This window comes from Seriola lalandi, unplaced genomic scaffold, assembly GCF_002814215.2.
Source record: "Seriola lalandi dorsalis isolate HSWRI2012SDOR001 ecotype SW California unplaced genomic scaffold, Sedor1 jcf7180002054952, whole genome shotgun sequence".
Classification (NCBI taxonomy): domain Eukaryota; kingdom Metazoa; phylum Chordata; class Actinopteri; order Carangiformes; family Carangidae; genus Seriola; species Seriola lalandi.
Window position 1 is genome coordinate 178,548 of NW_019525503.1, and position 20,260 is coordinate 198,807.

The following is a 20,260-nucleotide window of genomic DNA, read 5'->3' on the forward strand; positions in this document are numbered from 1 at the left end:
ATAGTAAGGCATAAAAAGTCATAGTATAGTAAGGCATAAAAAGTCATAGTATAGTAAGGCATAAAAAGTCCTAGTATAGTAAGGCATAAAAAGTCATAAAAACGTCATAGTATAGTAAGGCATAAAAAGTAATAAAAAAGGCATCGTATAGTAAGGCATAAAAAGCATAAAGACGACATAGTATAGTAAGGCATAAAAAGTCATAAGCATGTCATTGTATAGTAAGAAATAAAAAGTCACAAAAATGACATAGTATAGTAAGATATAAAAACGTCATAGTATAGTAAGGCATAAAAAGTCATAAAAACGTCATAGAATTGTCAGGCATAAAAAGTCATAAAAACGACAGTATTGTAAGATATAAAAACGACATAGTATTGTAAGGTATAAAAAGTCATAAAAACGTCATAGAATTGTAAGGCATAAAAAGTCATAAAAACGACAGTATTGTAAGATATAAAAACGACATAGTATTGTAAGGTATAAAAAGTCATAAAAACGTCATAGAATTGTAAGGCATAAAAAGTCATAAAAACAACATAGTATTGTAAGATATAAAAACGACATAGTATTGTAAGGTATAAAAAGTCATAAAAACGTCATAGAATTGTAAGGTATAAAAACAACATAGTATAGTAAGGCATAAAAGGCATAAAAATGAAGCTATAGTAAGGCAAGGCATAAAATGTCATAAAAACGTCATAGTATAGTAAAGCATAAAGAATCAAAAAAACGACATAGTATAGTCAGGCATAAAAACTATATAGAATAGTCATGCATAAAATTTCATAAAAACAACTTAGTATAGTAAAGCATAAAAACAACGCATAAAAACGTCAAAAAATGTCATAGTATAGTAAGGCATAAAAAAGTTGTAGTATAGTAGGGCGTAAAAACATCAAAAACTGTCATAGTATATGTAAGGTGGTATTTGTTTTGCATGTGTGCAACTTTGGTTTAAGGAAGTTAAGAATATCAGCCTTAGGTAAACTGCTGACTTTTCGGGTCAGCAGGAGGTCAAGGATCCATTACTCATATGAGTTTTATTGTTATATTGCTGTTTGTGGGTTTATTTAAATCTACCAGAGATTTTAGTGATGCACCCCCTTTCAGGAGATTGGAAGTAATAAAACTGAAACACAGATGTAAAGGCCTTGAGGTTAACAGGTATTAGTTACAACACCCAGAAGAACATACTATAAGCAGTTTAAAGTCTGTCATTCAGTTAAAGACGTGGTGTACCCTGCAGCAGATCACGAATAAAGCAACCAAATTTATAGTGTTGACTTGTTGGTCTGAGTGTGGATATTTTTTCATCTCACAGACACAAGAAATCATCTTTTCAGTATAATAAGGCATAAAAACATCAGAAAACGTCATAATATAGTAAGGCACAGAAACGTCACACTATAATGGGGCACAAAAACGTAAAATAACAACATAGTATAGTAAAGCATAAAAAACGTCATACTACAATGAGGCATAAAAACGTCAAAAAATGTCTTAGCATAATAATAGTTAATGAATCATAAAAAAAACGTCATAGTATAATAAGGCGTACCCACAACCTTCAGTGAACTGTGGGACCACAGTTGACTGAAATAATGAAAATAATAATTCTATTTGAATGGAAGTAGTGTGATAATGCATATAATTTTTTATCTTTTGCATACCACCACAAATTAGGGTATCATATTTATTTATTTTTTTTATTTATTTAAGGACGTCTCATCTGTACCTCTTTATTTTTTACATTATTGGGTTTTACACTGTAGCTCTTAGAAACTGATAAAAGATTTATATTCTATGTTTCTACCTCAAAAAGCCGTCAGTTAATTAATAAATAATCTGCAGTGACTGGTTATGTCTCGACATAATGAAGTTAAGTTTGAAAATAAATGAATGAAATTCAGATACTGTATAATTCTATTGATCATTTTTCATCCATCACAGAAAAGAATGAAGTCAAGACAACTACTGCGGTACTTGTTTATGTCCACTAGATGGCACTTTAGGTTCATCTTTAAAAAGGGAACTCAGCTTCATGTTGTTGGTGAAATGAGGCAGTAGCTGGTTTAACAGAGGAACAGTGGGAATGTTCTTCTTCCATATTGAAAGGCAAGTTTATTATTATTATTTCATACTCTCAGACTGATATGTGCTGTGATCAAAATGTGTTTCTTTTAGGAAAGACATGAATCAGCAGAAAGGTGCACAAATTTTAGGTAAAGATCCACAAAATAAAATTTGAGAAAAAATAGTATAAATGCAGCATCATAAGATTAAAAGATGAAATCTGAAAAAAAAACTACAGTTGTTGATTTACATTAAATTCCTGGAGGTTTACCTCAACTAACTTTAAAACCATAATGGACATACACTGTACCCTGACCTGAATATTACACAAAATTTAGATTTATTATTTCATTTATCATTAGTATTGTTTTCATTAGTAACTTGGTTTTGTAAGTAAATACTTCTACTATTTAGTAAAGTGCACAGTAAACCAGAAACCATTTCAGTTGACCTGTGATGTAACGTGCAGCCAGTTGCATCAGCTGTTCCTACAAGGATTAAATACATTTATAAAGTTCATCAAACAAGAAGTAAGATCTGTTTAAAGTAGCATTAAATTACATCTTACATAATCATGGCACGAATTACACAACAATAAAAACGTTTGACTTATTGAAGCGAGGGTAATTTTCTTTTGATTCTAAACTATATACATGTGTGAATGCAACAAAGTAAATTACCTTTACAGAGGGGCTGGCAGGCAGGTTGAATAGTTTGGCACCTTGAAACTATTAATTTTGGATTTGCTACATTACAGCTCGTGTTGCTGTTGCTAAGACTTTCAAACCAATTTAGTAAATTAAATTACAGTCTTTGTTCTGGATGTGAGTGTCTCATTAACACTGAAAGAAAGGCCTTAAAAATGAAAATACACATGCCAGTGCCTTCTTGATAACATCTGTCTTTCTTACATAACTCACAGTATTGTGTACATACCCACAACACATGTACTGTACGTACACACACACACACACACACACACACACACACACACACAAACACACATCCTTGTTGTACCATATTCGAGAGGACCCGTCGTTGACATAAAGCATTCCTCAGGCCCTTACACCCTGACCCTGAAACCAAGTCTTAACCCTCAAATAGCCATTTAAACTCGTGGCCTCCAGCAATTTTGCTGTCAGACCCCATAAGTAAAGTGGACTCCTGGTTTTCGGACCCCAGGAATATAGAAAAACCGGCCCACACAAACACACACACAGAAGAGGTTTGAGCAGTTCAGAGAGGGACGTTCTCATGAGAAAGCTGATGTTTACCCTCCGGAAGCTATACAGCCTGCTCTGTCTGTGGCTTTCACTTAAACACACACTGAAGGATGAAACGTCATTTCTGCCATCTGCCTGTATGTATGTTTCCCCTCCACACAGGAAGTGCTCTCGAGGTTGGCGAGAGGTTAGAGAAGGCAGACAGACACGATGTCGAAAGGCCCCTCGGATCAGAAACTGACGGCTGCTGCCGGGGGTCAGGAGAGTCTGACGGGATGTAGCTGCACAGTGTTCATGACTTATTTGCAATAACACTTTGATTAGTCCAGGGTTGAAACAATTAGATAATACAGAGACAACGTTTCAACTTTTTCTTTTTTGTATTTTCTGACATTTTATAGACTAAATCATTTATAAATTATTCAGAGAAATACTGGATGATGAAAATGCAAAAGAGCCAAACTTTTCCCACAGGTGTTTGGATACCAAAAACAAATAAGAACAGAGCTGAAAGAGAATGAATGGAAGTTAATCATGTCAACTTAAAATGTAATGATGTGTCATTGCTGTGTTCACAAAACAAGTTTTCTTAATATAGTGCCTTTCAACAACAAGGTGCTTTATATAAGAAATAGAAGTTACTCGTTTCTGCTGCCCCCATGTGGCCAAAACATCAGCTATTACACAAGTGAACAGAAAACAATAAAAATACATCTTCATCAGCTAAAAACGCATTTTTACATTTGACAATTGTTGTTTATTCATTACTTCATTACTACTGTATTGTATCTTTTACACAAATTACTTACAGATTAAAAGCGTTTTACAACTATGTGTAAATTCACTTTTACTTTTAAAAGTATTTGGAAAAGTAGAAAAAGAGACACGTTCAAAAATTTTAAGATAAAAAAAAGCAGAGACAGCAAAGACAGAAGCACTATGTTGAACCTTTACCTGCTTCAGCGCCATAAGTAATTGACATGAATATGAGCACGTAACGTGTTGTATGCTTGAAAAAAATGAGCCTCCTGTTGATGATGATTAGTCTGAGAACATTTCTGCCCCACACTTATTCATCACTTACATAACGGAGGAGCAGGAACAGACAAAATAAACGTTTTGCCTCCGCACCAGTAATTTCATTATTCGGAAAGAATTTGTATATTTGTGATCTGTGGAGGATGTCCCAGTGTTTTTCTGTTTATTGGTGGTGAATAATCACTGACCTTCTCTCCACCTTGTCCAGTCAAAAGGCTTATTTCTGGCTCTCTTCCTGATCAGCCAAAATTGGGCTCTGAAGGGGTCAAACAGTGAAGATGATTGAGTAACGATTGCGTAAGCTCTTTGTCTTCATGCGGAAGAATTGCTGAAAACAACAATTCTGGGCAGGGAAGGCTCGATTTGGCCAAGCACTGTATTTCTGAATGAATTCCCACAGAAAAACAAAGGCCGAAAAACAGACAGTTTATCAATAATTTCTGTGATGTAAGATATCCATTGTGATACTGTATCGCTGCTGGGCCGATGTAGCCTGGTTCCAGTGTCGCCCACATCTCAGATTTTGTTGACTGGTTCCTAAACGTCTCGTGTTGTTCTCATAAATGGAAAATGATACCAAACCAGTCAGAGGTTTTTGTCAGACGTAGAGGTGGAACATGCTTCTCCATCTGCAATAACATGAACAGAAAGTGCACAGGTTTAAACCCACAGTAACTTCTGCCTCTCAATCTTCACCACCATTAATGTAAGCTCCTCCCGGTTTGGATTCCTTCAGTGTCAGTGGTTCAGGGAAATCAAACAAACCCGGTGATTACACAGTGATCTTCTTGTTGCGCCCTCTTCTTCTACGAAGGTTTAATGGCACCTGACTGGACAATAAGCGCAATCAACTGTTTATCTTGACGATGCAGCTCCTGATATTTGAATGATAAAAATCATTAGCATAAAAACACAGTATATGTTATATTAATGTAACCCTTATTTCTTGCTCGGTAGCGTTCTCCAGTCTCTCTGGACGACAAGCGGGCTACAGTTTTCTTTTTAGCTGTCTTCTATAATCACCACCGACACGGCAGGACAGTTCACTGAACTTTATTCTGCTCTCTCAGCAGTTATATGTGCAACTCATAGACAGTCACATTCACACCTGTCCCCCTGCAAACAATGTCGGGTAGGAACCAAAAGTGCTCCACACTAACGGTGTTGTAATAACCAACTTAAATGTTACACCAGCAAATGACATGTATAAAATACTGTAACTAAATAGTAAATATATAGTAAACTCATACAATAGTGCACCACTTAATATACAACTTAGTATACAACAAAAATGAATGTGGTTAATTTATAGTCAAAATAATCCAAATGTTAAGATAAAATTATATCCAATCACTCTCGTTTGCTAAAATCCAAACATAAGTAGTCTCCGATTCCAACATGGGAAACTGGATGTTTGTTTACAGCGAGATCTGAGCTGCGTCAGGGGGTCAGTCCCAGTAGGTCCAGCTCAGTGTCCTGGGATTGGACCAGAATATAAACAAACTGTCCCTGGATCAGCGTATCGGACAATTGTCTTGAGACATGCTCAGGTCCCAAAGCACAGGCTGACATATGCTTGGACAGACAGGCGGAGGGTTGGACTGGCTCATCTCACAGTAGTGTGTGTGTGTGTGTGTTCCTGTCTCTCAGCTGGCTGTGTGGTATTTCTCAGGAGGAAACAGCAGGTGTTTTATAGTTTAGTACCATGCACAGTATTCTCATGTCGAAACGAGAGAGGGTTTTCCCCAAATTTGGAAGAACACTATCATCTTAAAAGAAATATTGTGCTGTAGGGCTTCCCCTAACTGTCAGTGATCATTGAGAAGGAGAGAGACGCAGAGTCAACGTGATGTAAATACTTATTTTGATGAAAACAGAAAGCAGTTTACTGAACCCTGTCGGACTAAATATGTGGCGTCTGAGACAGTGTCTCTTTTCTGGCGTGCAGCCACACTGAGGTTTGTGTGTCTAAATGTGCAAACCTACTGTTGACGCATAATGTAAAGAAAGACTTGAGAGGTTCAGTCTTAATTTAATCAAAATGTTGCTTCACACTGTTTGCAGCGTAGAAGTCTGCACCCTCAAAATTAAAGATAAGTAATGAGGTATTTGTTGGCAGCGGTGAGATGTCAGAGGGTTTCAGTGCAGCATGACTCTGGATGAAAGCTCGTCTTGGAAACCTGAAACAAGAGGAAGCGGCTTGGCCTGAGACGCCGGTTCCACCCATTCGACGCCCCACCTGAAGGAAACAAAAGGCCCAGAGTCAGCTGGAACAAAGGGATGCAAGACGTGTGTGGGTGCGTGTGTGTGTGTGTGTGTGTGTGTGTGTGTGTGTGTGTGCATGTTGGTGCTGTTTACCTATATTTCTCTCTGTTTTTGTGTGCCCATAAAGTTTGGGTTGCCGTCTTCCTGCAGAGGAAGGAAGACTCACACACTCACACACACTCACGCACAAAAAAAACCTCAAGAAAAGTTGAATGTGTTTTTGTATTTTAGCAGACCAACAGACAGATCAGCGGGACCTGCCAGGATTTATTTTATAATACCGTCTGCCAGCCATTTCCCAAAATTCCCATTGCTTTCAATATTAAGATCCAGTTATATCAGAAGTGATGAAGTGTCTTTATCTGTCAGTGAATTCTAAATTTGGGGGAAACACATTTTGGATGCAGCCAAATAAATATTTTCCCCAATTCATACTATTATAACAGTGTATAAATGGTGACAGTCAGTGCTTGAAGTGGCACTTCTCACTAGCTGCCGACACTCTTCTGCCCTCTCCGTTCACAGTTCTGTGTGATTCATATTGACCCCAGTGGTGTAGTCTACGTGATACGCAGGTATACGCCGTATACCCACTAAGAAAGCTCCAAAATTTCCAAATAATTACTTCAAAATACCCACGGTTGCGTAACAACATAGTTTTGTGACAGAATTTTCACTACAGCAATTTGTTTTTGTAAAAAACTTGTGGCAAGATCTGACGCCAATCTGATACAGCTCCATCTGATTGGTTAGACGTCACAAGTAACAGCCTATCAACACCGAAGGCTGCTGTGTACACAGATGGTCACAGACTAGAGCAGCTCCGGTTAGCTAGCATAGCTGTGTGTCGAAGGTAAGACAGCAGACATCACTGAAGATGTAATAAATGTCACAATCCTCTAAACTGAAGTTACCCACACACCACACTCTGACGAACAAGTTCCTCTGTTGGTCTAAGCCACACCGATCAAGAGAGAGAGAGAGAGAGAGAGAGAGAGAGAGAGAGAGAGAGAGAGAGAGAAGCTAGCGCTAATTGCTACACTGAAGAACTAGCTGATCTGAATAGAATGTAAACAACTGCTGAATTAGTGAAAGTCGCTAAAAGGAGCAGAGAGCTCTGGATGCTGGAGCAGAACTAGTGTAAGTTTAAATGTACAGCGGGTAGTTAGTCACTGTGATAAAGAAAAGAGCAACGTAAACTGTGTTCAGACAGAGCAGCAATAAACTCTACCGGTAACAGAAACTCCAGCTGGAGATGAGACGCTACATTGACGTCAGCACGAACAACCACTAACTACTGTTACTGAAAACACATTTTACTACAGTAGAAGTAGAATTACTGTGTAAAAATGTTCTCAGATAAAAGTCAGTTAAACTTATAACAAGAGTAAACGTATTTAAAAGGGGGAAGGGGACGGGTAAAATGTGTCTGATGCGCAGGTAAGTACCGACAATTTTTTAAAACATTTTTAAAGGGTTTGAGAAAAAGAGCTTTTTTTTTTTTTTTTTTTTTTTTAAAGTATATTTTTTTGGGCTTTTTATGCCTTTATTGGATAGTATAGTAGAGAGAGACAGGAAATGGGGAGGCAGAGAGAGGGGGAATGACATGCAGTAAAGGGCCGTCCGATGCGGGATTCGGACCGGGGCCGACTGCAGCGAGGACTGTAGCCTCTACACATGGGGCGCCTGCTTAGACCACTACGCCACACGACGCCCCAGAAAAAGAGCTTTTAATTGGTGGATTGATGAACAGCTCAAGTAAATCTCTTTCCCACACATTCTTGTATTGATCTCCAAGGTGTATTGACCTGCCATCAGCTGTTGTCTATGAAGTGCAACTTTGAATGAAAGTTGAACAGAAAGTTTGACCAGTATGCTTGTGCCTGTGCTGCTTATTTGAGTTCATGTTTTGCGTCAGGGGCTGACGGTTGGAAATACCTCTAAACGTTTTAAATATGGATTGAAAATGATCCCAATTTGTTAAATCTTTGTGTTTTGCTGCTTGTGCAGGTCATCCTCAATTCACGTCATGTCTTGAAAACTCAGAATCACCAGTATACGAGACATACGGTAGGAGACACTGAGTGTATTTCTGTCTTTCTGTGCCAGTTTTGGCCCATTTATGCCAAAATGTCTGCTCAAATCAATTTGAGGAAGTGCGTCACAGCCCAAAACAAAAACATCAAGCACAATAACAAAGGTGGAGTTAAAGCTTTGAAACGTGTTTTCCATGCAGCAGGGAAGCAGACCAGACTCTCATCAAACAGCTTCTCAGTCACTTGTGGCAAATATTTGTAAAATGAAGGAAAATTTATGTTGTTTCTTTGCTCACAACAATGCCACGATTCTTACAGTGTTACTGAAGGTTGCAAAGATTCCCATTAGATCAACTTGCAGATACCTAGAATATTAACATCTAGAACATCTAGAATAAGAAAAATACCACCTCTGAAGATCTCAATCTATGATAGTCAACCTGTTGCAGGCTTCAAACATCAAGCCCAGTCTCCCCTGAAGTCTAGAGTGCCACCAGTATGTGTGATTTGAACTATAAGTATTTAAATGTTTGTTGAATCAATATTTAACAGGTGCAATAAAATGTTCAAATAATGCCCAAAATAACTGATTTTTTTAAATGTGTTTAAAGTTACAAATGGGTCAGAGGTCAACAGTTGGCCTATGATTTGCTGGACACAAAAGAAAATGTGACATTTCACAAGGGCATTTTTCTTGGTAAATGAAGCCTGTGAGGAGTTTTAGTCATCCAGGTCGTGGTTATCCACGGATCAAGGGCAATCAGCATTGGTTGTAGATGCTTTGTGGTTGTTTTGCAAGTAACTGGATAATAGTTGAGTAGCTGAGCAAATAATTACAGTGTTTTTCTCTTTATACTTTATTTAATCAGGAAGTGACATTGAGCTCAAGATCTCATTTACAAGGGAGACCTGAGTCCAGAAAAATAAAAGAAATAACAAAAAGAAAATAAATATTACTAGCAGAAATACAAAGTGTTCTGCAGTAAAATACACAACCAGGTGGACTTTGAAACTCAATTTAGTGCAACACTTGAGTATTTGGTTATTTTGGTAACTAAAACTGATTTGAGTTGATTGTGACTTAATGTCGCCTCTTTTTATGTCTGTTCTGTGGTTGTTGGTATTGGAATGAAAATGGATGGAGAAAAACAGTCACACTCAGGTATCTGTGTTTCCGTACCTGTGTGGACCCTCAAGTCTTCAACCTGAAACAAAATGGTGGTCCTCACAAAGACACACACACAGACACACAAAAAGATCCAAAGAAAACAAAGTTAAATGGAGATTGTAAAGAGGTAGGAACAAAAACCACAGAACAGGCTGTTACAGAATGTTCTTCAATTAGCATGTTTGAAACTGCTAAATGGTCTTGAACTGAGCACTGTACTGGCTGAAGAACAACTCAAACACTAAAACACTCTCACACACACACACACACACACACACACACACACACACACACACAGGCTTGCATGTGAAAACATGAATCATCTGGTAAACACTTGCCTGTCAGAGGAATATTTTAAGGTGGATAAATGAAGTACCGGGTGAAAGGTGCACGAGTTGAAGAAACTGTGGCTCCTAGCCAGAAGGAGAAAGTCACCAAGTACAATATTTTGGTGCAGGATGTTACTGTATTTATACCAATGTGTATTTCCATTTTGAGAGACTTTTCTTTCACTATGCTCCAGACAGAATATTCCTCCGTACTATTTTCTTCAGTTTAAGATTTTACACTAAACGTAAGTGCATCAGATATACAGTATCTGTTGCCAGGTAAAAATAAAAAAAATTCTGCATCTCTGAAATCTCGCCTTTTCACTTTTGTTTTAACTTCATGCCAAATGCATTTTTATAATTAAAATTCTAAGAAATTAAAATTAAGAATTCAACTGATCTAAAATATGACGATTAGTGACGCACAGTTTTTAACTAACAACAGTAACAATGCTAATAAAAGCAATTCTAAAGTTTAGCAGAGGGGTGCCACAGGGCTCTGCAATAGCACCCCTTATTTGTAAATTAACCGGGGAGAAAGTTTAATGCTGCAAATATAAATTTTTATGCAGACGATACATTTATTTATTGCAGTGTTGGAGACCTTTAGATTTTAGCTGGTTTTTTTTAGCAAGGAAATGTTATTTTATGGAAACATTCAAATAATTAAAAAATTTATTTCACCATAAAAGTTGAAAATATTATAAGACAACACTTGAACAACAGCACTACAGTATCTGAGTTTTCCACAGTTCCTAGACAGAAATAAGCTGCTGCTCTTCATAAACAGAGGCCAAATTTTGAAGTATCAATATGGTATCAATAATTTAAAAACTGGAAAATTTAACTTTTGTTTAGCTATTTGTGTTTATGTTATTAATCACCTCAGCCAAAATAAAATAAAAGATGTTTTAACAGTGACAAAAAATCTATGATTATTAACCATTTTCTTCATTACAACTCATTTACAACTGCTAATGATCCTTCAAACAAAACATGAGAGGTCATGTAAAATAAAATGAACAACAATAAACCACACGTGAAGCCTATGAGGGAGGGTAAGATCAGTATGCTTTAATAATAAGATATCAGTGCAGAAACACAAACTTCTTAACGGGTTAAATTCCCCATATAGTAATAACAATGATAACAATATATGATAATAATAAGATCAATATGAATTTTTTTTAGCATATTAAAAAAAATGCAAAATCAGCTAATATAACTGTACTGTATGACATTGACGAAAACAGAAGTAGCTGAACATGGATCCCATAAGGAAAAATAAAAACGCTGTTGTTACAGGAGACGAGACAAAATGCTGACAGTGTCTTTAAAGAAGATGCGATGACTGAGCGGATTAAAACCTGAAACTTTTTGTCACTTTTGTTTTAGGAGAACCCCTTCAAGCAGCACAGTATGATTGGGACTGGTGATAGGCCTTCTAGAGTTAAAAAAGAGAACTGAAGCCCCGCCCATTTTTGGGTTAGCATCTATTTCACCAGCGCTCGCTTCTCGTGCGTTTTTTCAGTGATTGCTGATAGAGATAGAGACACCGGTTCATGGTGTTTTCTATCTCTATTCTAAGATGGACAAATATTTACTACAACACACAACAAATTTTCAAATTTTTTCATTTTAGAAAGGATAAAACAATATTAGCATTTGAGAATGACACCTTCTACAAAGGTTTAAGGCCCAAGAAATGTGTAGTTCTTGAATGCTAACAAAATAACTTGTGTTTATCTCGGTTAAAACTTTGAAGTGTAAAAGATTTATAAACTATTTTGAATTCTCCGTCCGAAGCTAGTGGAGCAGAAACTGGCTTAAAAATGGGGGGTTGGGGCTTCTCCTCTGTCGACACATTTTTAAAATCGACTTCCATCTAACCAACTCTTTCCACATACATGAACGCAAAATAAGACTAAATCTCATCAGCTAAAAAACCCATCTGAGGTGCTGTTCTTCTTCCATGTGCATGTTTCAAAGCACTTAATGTAAATTCCTAAAACCTCTTTGGCCTCTGAAAGTCGCCTTAGCACTTGAACCGTTCAATTAAAATAATTATAATGACTTAAAAACAAAACATTTAAAAATCTTTAAATGCTATGCAATGATCCTACAAATAAGAGTAGCTCCATTTGCAGGTTTTTTACTTTGAAATATTGTTTAAATTGGACATATTCATGTATAAAGTAATTGCTGACATATCAGGAGAGAAAACAAATGAATTGATGTTGTTAAAGGAAAGTGAAGAGAGAGGGAGGAGTGAGAGGAGAAACAGATGAGTGATGGTGTCGAGCGGAGAGATATGCATCAGTGGGCAGGCTGAGCAGGATGTATCTCTCTTCAGGTTTCACTCAACTCCACATCACTCATGTCTCCTTCATCCCTGTTTCTCAGCCCGTCTCAGGATAATGTCCATTTCCAATCCAATTAAACATCATGTGTTTTTTTTACAACAGGGATTAAATCTTCATAGCTTTGGATTTCTTTGCTATCACTTCTAAAAGGTTCAGTTTTAGATACTGTCTTATACCTAAACTGTGAATTATGTTAAAACCTTTCTAGACATCTGAATTATCATGATGTAGCACAGTCCATTCCCACGTCTGAGTAATTAAGGTGGTCCAAAAAATCTGATAGTAACTGGTGGAACAGCCAAAGCCTGAAAAAAAGACCCAGCTTGTAAAAAATATATTAATTTTAGATCTTCATTGTTAAAACTAATGGAACAAATTCTTTCATGTGCAGTCAAGTCTTATTCAACTAAACCTAAAAACCCACAAGCAGCTTCATCAACAGACAGACTGTTAGGTCGTTTTGATGAGCTGGGGAATCCATTTCCTTAAAAACCTTAAACCAAAATTTGACTCGTCATCACCAGGGGATCTACAGTGGGTTCTAATGGGCGTTCTACTGGAATTTATGAGGTTTCTTCTGCATGTTCCGTCACTAAGAACAGAACCTGAGGGTTCATTATGAAAATCATCCCAACTGTGACAGTCGAAGACAAAAGTCGAGCAGATCCAACAAATGCAAAGCTTCTGCTATAATATCTGGCAACTATCATTAGGAGATACAGTCAAATTAAAACTGCAAACAAAACAAACAAAAACTGAAATTTGATGCTACTCTCTCAGATAATAGGACTTTAAAATGTTTAACTTTGAAAGAAACAACGTTGAGTTAGGATTATCTTCAATAATAGCCCCCCAGGGGTTGAAGGACGTCATCTACAGGTTGTAAGGAAACCATCTGTGCTCTTGAAGGGTGAACTCAGATATGTGTTGAGACAACCAGGAAGTCATGATAAGGCACATTATATGGATTCAAATGAACTTTAAAGAACATCTCAGCATGACACAAAGCGGAGAACATAAAAAATACAGTGTTAGTGGATCCAAGAGATGTGATAAAAGTTCTTAAAATGACACATACATGGTCTATGAAGCACCATTGCTTTTATATATATAGTAAATGCAACTGGAAAACTATGATTAATTATGTGGCAACTTCACCTTCTTTACAATATTCAAAATGCTACATATCTGAAAAGTGAAACTTAGAAAACTGATATTTATCTTTAAATCTGAACTTTTTTTTTCTTCTGTTGTTTATTTGTTTGTTTGTTTTTCGTTTTATCTTCTTAAAGCAAGAACAAAAAAAAAAAAAAAAATACTGGCCAGCCAACAGATTCAATAGATATTTTAAGGATAAAACTCTGGAGGACAATTTAAAAAAAAAAAGAAAAGAAAAGTCACAACACGGAAAAAACAGCACGAGAGGAAACGGCACTGCGAGGGATCTACAGGGGTAAATAAGGACAAAGTACCAGGACACATAAACACTAAAAACACTATCTTCAACATTAATTTTGTCTTTTTTTTTTCTTCTTTTTTTTTTTTAAATACGTAACTTATATGTGTACAAAGCTCTATAATCCATACTCAAAAGTGGTCACCACACAAAAGACAATTACCTCGAGAAAATACAGTGAGATTAAGAAAAGGAGAGAACAGACGAAGAAACGGTGAGAACTTGATGATAATGATGATATTACCGAAAATAACTTTTTTTTTTTATTAGTTGAAAACTGATCCTACTCTTAGTCCATCGTCATTCTGTTGATTTATTTCTGGTATTGGCAGCCACTCTCATGAATTAGAAGAAAAACTGGCCTTGTCCTAATCACAAAGAATAATACACATACACTCCACCTTCAAGTCACTTCACAGGCTGCTGCTGCTGCTGCTGCTGCTGCTGCTGCTGCTATGTACATGTACTGCATGTGTTGTCTGAAGTGATTATAGTTGACCTCACACTGGTTTGTGCAATGTTGTGCACAGGGGGGTGGGGGGGGCTGACCTCTCCTTGGAAGATGTTTAGCTTCTCCGCTTTTGCATGTTTCACCCGCTGTTATTACTTGTTGTATAGTTAACTGAATGTCTTTGGATTTTGGACTGATAATCAGATTAAAAAGAATAAATTAACTCAGACTAAAGGGATTTTTTTTTTTTTTTACCATTTTCTGAAATTTTATAAACAAAACAATCGATTTTTTGAGAAAAGAATCAAATTTAAAATCAAAATAACTGCATGTTGCAGTCTTACAACTTTATAATGTGTTTTAAATAAACATTTAAATTATTTTTTTTAGTCAGATAGTGCAATCTTTTCAAATAAAGCTGCAATAGAAAGTTTTTTATGATGTTTTACACAAGTCGAGCAAGTTTCAAAAGTCTGATAATGGATAAAATAAAAATACATAACAGAAAGTAAAATTATATACTATTGTTAAGGGCAAACGCTGAACCTGCAGGAGCGGTCTGCCCCGCCCCCTTTATATAATCTGTGCACACACCTGGATTTTCTGTATTGCATGAAGTGTGTGTGTGTGTGTGTGTGTGTGTGTGTGTGTGTGTTTGTGTAAGCCTGCGACAAATAATCAAGTGAACTCTTACAGTGTAAGTGTGCAAGCCAGATTCCTTTGTACAAGCTAGCTTTGTTGCTGACTATATAACTGAATTAATTGCACAATAAGAACAAACCCTGTAGTCACACGAGCTACTCACCTGATGAACAGGTGAGAGTGAGAGAAACATGTTAAGATAAATCAAAGGGAGATAGAAAAAAAAAAAGGAAAACTAAAACTTAACAATATTCAACTTACAGTAGAGTACATGTATTGCAATATATGTTTATTATTGTGTCTGTGAGATAGACACACAAAAAAAAAAAGGTAGGTAGAATAACGACATAAAAAAATAAATGAGAGGAGAAACGACGCAGTATTGATACGGTAAAGTGTCCTGTCGATTTGGATTAAATAACGTGGGGAGATCTGATAAAAGTTAAAGTGTCTCAATTCAATGACAGAAGTATAGACTAATGATAATAACTAAAATAAAAAATATAATGCATGTGTAATTAAAACTGACCCAAACTGATGTTCTGAGTCGGAGAATCACTGAACTACAGGTGATGAGCTGGGAGATGAAGGCTTTGATTCTGCTCATTGATTCCAGATCCTCAAATCTAAATATGATTCAAGAAGCAGTGAAGCATTTTGAAGACGTTGAAATTATTGTCTACATCATCACGTACAAGTTAAATGTTTCTTTTTTTTTTTTTTTACCTCAATTGGAAATCGCAAACTCCTAGTCTTAAAGATTCTGGAGCGATGTAATTTCAGTCATCAAAAAATTGCAGTTTTGTGCAAAATAGAAGCGATTTTTAAAAGTCGACAAAACACAGTGTGAATGTTCTGAGTTTCCACTGAGCCATGTGAATAAACCTGGGTTTTCTCCTCTCGTGATATCGTTCCAATTAAACGTGACGGCAGTTTTTACAGACGCCACAACTCGGATATGAAAAGTTCCATTTCGCAAAATATTGCTTCAAGTTAAAATTGTGCATTAAGCAGGTTAATAATACTTTTCCTATTGACATATTATAATTTCTCCTGCGTGGTCTCAAGGAGATAACAATGATGCTTATAGTAAATAAAATCCTGCTCTTGTTGACAGATTTCTATTTATTTTTTCCCAGACTTTAGACTAATTTTTGCCTGTTTCATGTGATTTAATAAAGTTTTATCCCTATGATCATTAAAATGAATCAATCTAAGAGGAAAACAGATGCAAATGTTGGGAACAACTGCTATCACCAGCGCTTTGCTGTATTGGTTACCGATCTTGCATATTGCACCTTTTTTTCGATCAAAAAGTTTGGGAATCAATAAACGGAATCAAAGAGCGTGTCTTCGAAAGAATCCTCGGTTCTTATTGATTTTAAAATGTCTACGAGTCAGAACCGATTCACGATGCCCAGCTCTCGCTCGAGGCTTTGACTGGAACTAGAAAAGTGGTCTGGGGTCTATCTGCTGGTCAAATGCACGAAGTGAAAGAACACAGTGTCTCTGTTAATGTGTAGGTAGTATAACATCCTCTTCTCGGAGCGGAACGAGTTAGCCGCTAGAGAGAAGGTAAGGCTGGGAACCGAGCTGCATAGAGTTCATATCAGGGCTGTAGTTCTGCAGAGGAGACAGTGTTGTAGGTTTGAATCCCCCCCCCCCCCCTCCCCGCCCCGTGTGCCTATGTGTAGCATGGTCATGGATTCCCACGTAAGTCACGGCAGGAAACAGCTGGTATGACGCGGCGTATGGCTGTAGGTGTTTGGGCAGAGCTGGCCTTTAAGGCAGATCGTGTGTCTAATACCCCGTTTGCACCAAAGACCCGGCGGTGACCAGAGACGTCCCGGTGTCGAGACTTTAACACAGGGCTCAGGTCAGGCATCGTTTTGGACTGACCCGCGTTTTCTTACATGTCTGGGTCCTGTGTGTGTGCGGTCGGCTCAATGCAGGGCAACGTTCGCACATTGGTGGTCAACCTGCGTCTGATTTGAGTCAAATGTTTGGGGGGGGGAACAACAGGGGCGTAAGTGGCTTGACCCTGATATCTCAGCTTGTTTAGATGGTCAAGGCACAGAACTACAGAGAGAACCAGTGAGGGGCCGAGTCATATAAGCTAATGAATACCATTCCCTATAGGTAGCTTAACCTCAGGGCTTTCAGAAAACCCAGAGGTATGAAGGTAAAGATTTAGGCTCTAAGTCTCGGGTTGCAGGTCGAGGTTCAGGGCCGGGATTAAGTCCGGGTCTATGGTGGGGTTTGAATCTGGGGCTCTAGGTGGCCTGGTCCAGGGCTCTCAGCAGGTCACAGCCCTGGAGGAGGTGCAGGTTTCCCTGCAGCGGGACGTTGACCTCGCAGTCGTAACGGGTCAACTCCGGCAGACAGGAGGGCTCAAACGAGGGGCCCAGCAAACGACTAGCTAGACCTGGAAAATGACAGAGGATCCGTGTGAGTGATTCAACACAAACAGGCCCAAGACACCGACAATCTCCACTTTATCTGGTCGTTTTGAACTCAAGCAGAGACCCAGAAACATTAAGAAGCAAAGAAAATCTGCCACATTTTGAGGTGTTTCCATTAAAACTGAGAATAAATCTTTAAAGTTTAAAGAAGAAAAACTAAACTTCTTGTGAAACCAGTTGATTTGCACTGGAAACAGGTTGAAATATTATTAATGCACTGTCACATTTGTATCTTATATGAGCTTAATGAATCAATTAAAGCATAAAATGAGTCCATGAGGAGATTTCTTTATGCAGCCTATTAGTAACTAAATCAGAAACTGGAAGAGTTCCAGATGTTCGATATGTTTCCTGGTAGTTTAACTCTCTTCACAGTCAGGTCAACTCACCGGCGGGCTTGTTAGAAGGCAGCATGTTGTAATCGGTGTAGTTGCAGCTCTTTTGGGAGAACACTTTCTCGCTGGCGCCGCCGATCCCGTTTCCAGGATACTGAGACTTCCTGTGCTGTTGCAGGGAGCTGAGACACGGGGGCATGCTGCCCGACATCATCCTGCTCATCCCCGACTCTGAGAGGAAGGAGCGAGAGGTCAGGTGATTGGGGAAAGACAGAGATGATGATGATGATGATGATGTCGTGATATTTTGCCGCAGGCTCACACGCCTTGTTACCTGTCAGTGATCCTGCGCTGAGGGAGCGATCCATGGCGACACAGCCGTCGCCCCTCATCTTTTTCCATGTGAATTCTGACGCCTTACTTTCACCCTGAAACACAGTCAGATCAAACGGATTCTCGATCAGCTGTTTGTCAACGAAGAAGAGCGTGAGAAACTGACCTTCATCATCTTTATACCTTTACAGTCTTGATCTCCATATCAATCAATGAAGACGTGATATGAGGTGTTAAAACTTTTGCATATCGTCTTTAATTAGAGTCAATTCCAGTTTGCAAGTCTTCCATTCTTTCTCTATTTATCATGAGCTGCTTCTTCTTTTTCAACTGCAGATACTGGACTGAAACTTCTTCAAATTTTGCACAAACATTCATTAGGACGCCGGGGGTGAACTGATTAGAAAGGTCAAGGGTCAAGGTCACTATGACCTCACAAAGCACGGTTTTGTCCTTGTGAGCGCAATATCTCGGTAACACCCTTTTTCTTCGAATTTGGTAAAAACGTTGACCTGAACTCAAGGACGAGCTGATTAGACTTTGGTGGTCATAGGTCAAAGGTCAGAAAACATTTTTTTAGCCATTAACCCTGGCGGAGTTGACACAAAAAATAAAAAAGAAATGTAGCAGGTAATATTCAAAAGTTTTGCACGATGGAAAACCAAAAAAGTGGAGTTGGTTTGAGGACGAGAATCTCTCTCTCTCTCTCTCTCTCTCTCTCTCTCTCTCTCTCTCTCTTTGTCTCTCTCTGTCTCTCTCTCTCTCTCTCTCTCTCTATCTCTCTCTCTCTCTCTCTCTCTCTCTCTCTGAAAGCTCATCACTAACGCACCGGCACACTGATAATTTTCACCCCGTAATGATTCTTTTCAAATGAAAAACATGGACTTCATCAGAGACACTCACCACAGCCATCTGGGTGAAGGAGCGCTTGAAGTTGTTGGTCATGGCCACTCTGGCGGGACTCATGTCTCTGTAGGCTTGTATAAAATTGTCAATGGACCTGCACGGACACATGAGCACAGAGTTAACGCTTGATTCAATGCAAAGACACAAACATCTCTAATTAGAAACTGTTTTTTTTTAACTGTCTCGCTTCAACCTCCGTTGTTCACCTCTGTTTCTGCATGAGGTGCGTCATGTTCTGTTGGCAGGACGGGCGCACCTCTCCTGTCAAAGTGTCCATGCGGTAGGCCTTGGTGGCTTGTGGTTGTTGTTGTTGGTAGGTTAACAGAGGGTCCGGCGGCCACTGCAGATTCTGCCTGCCGCCCATGGAGGACAGAGGGGTGCTGGCCGGGGCCTGGTACGGGGGATTCTGCATGTGACCCATCATGTATGACCCCGTGCGGGGGTTCACGGTCCCATGGCTGGAGCCTCTCTTCTCCCCTGTGGCCCAGGCTGCAGCTGGCTGGGGCTGGTAGTGGCCTTGGGGTTGAGGAGGGGAGGACAGGGGCTGGAAGAGGCCGGCGATGTTGCTGGAGCTCTGATGGGATGCCTGGCGTGTTTGCGGCAGGCTGCTGCTGCTCCCCATGGATCCCGCCGGACCCCCCTCCAGGGGCTCGGACTCCGTGATGATGGGATTCAGCTGGAAGTCCTCTCCGTCCATGGGGATGTAAGGAGCCAGAGTCTCCAGGTCCAAGTCGCTTAAGTCCGTCTGGGAAAGTGAAAGATGACATGGTTTGTTAGAAATGAAACGAAAAGTAGTTTAGACAAGATCGACCAAAGTTCAAACCCAAACGGAGAAGATTGATGCCAAGAGACCTCCTCTGAGAGAGGAGGAGAGACAAGGAAAGTCAAGGCCTCGTTATTCAGATGAATGAACTGACAGCACAAAGAGACAAAGAGGAAAAACCACCTCAGTGTTTGCAGGACTGTTGCCCTCTGTGTCCAGAGCAAACAGCTTCTCCGTCAGCTCCACCTTCAGGTCACTCTCCACTGAGCTGTAGTAATCACCTGGGCTGCTGGGCTGCAGGGGGGGGGGGGTACAGAAACAGGAAATACAGAAACAAGAAGCGAGAAGTGAGTTTTGACAAAGATGGTATTCACTGCTCCTTCCAAATATCCACCCCCGTTATTCTCACACAAA

General features: G+C 38.9%; 1 protein-coding gene across 1 annotated transcript in view; it reads right to left on the minus strand.

Annotated features, from left to right (window-relative positions):
- Positions 1-11,189: 11,189 nt before the first annotated feature.
- The window catches only part of epas1b (endothelial PAS domain protein 1b), a 49,327-nt gene continuing 40,256 nt past the window's right edge, over positions 11,190-20,260 (minus strand). The window contains exons 11-16 of the mRNA XM_023394674.2: positions 20,030-20,140; positions 19,290-19,828; positions 19,081-19,177; positions 18,179-18,272; positions 17,899-18,075; positions 11,190-17,472 (exon numbers count right to left, since the gene is read on the minus strand). Of these exons, the coding sequence (XP_023250442.1) occupies positions 17,321-17,472; positions 17,899-18,075; positions 18,179-18,272; positions 19,081-19,177; positions 19,290-19,828; positions 20,030-20,140 (1,170 nt within the window). The 3' untranslated portion in view covers positions 11,190-17,320. The remainder of the gene's footprint in view (positions 17,473-17,898; positions 18,076-18,178; positions 18,273-19,080; positions 19,178-19,289; positions 19,829-20,029; positions 20,141-20,260) is intronic.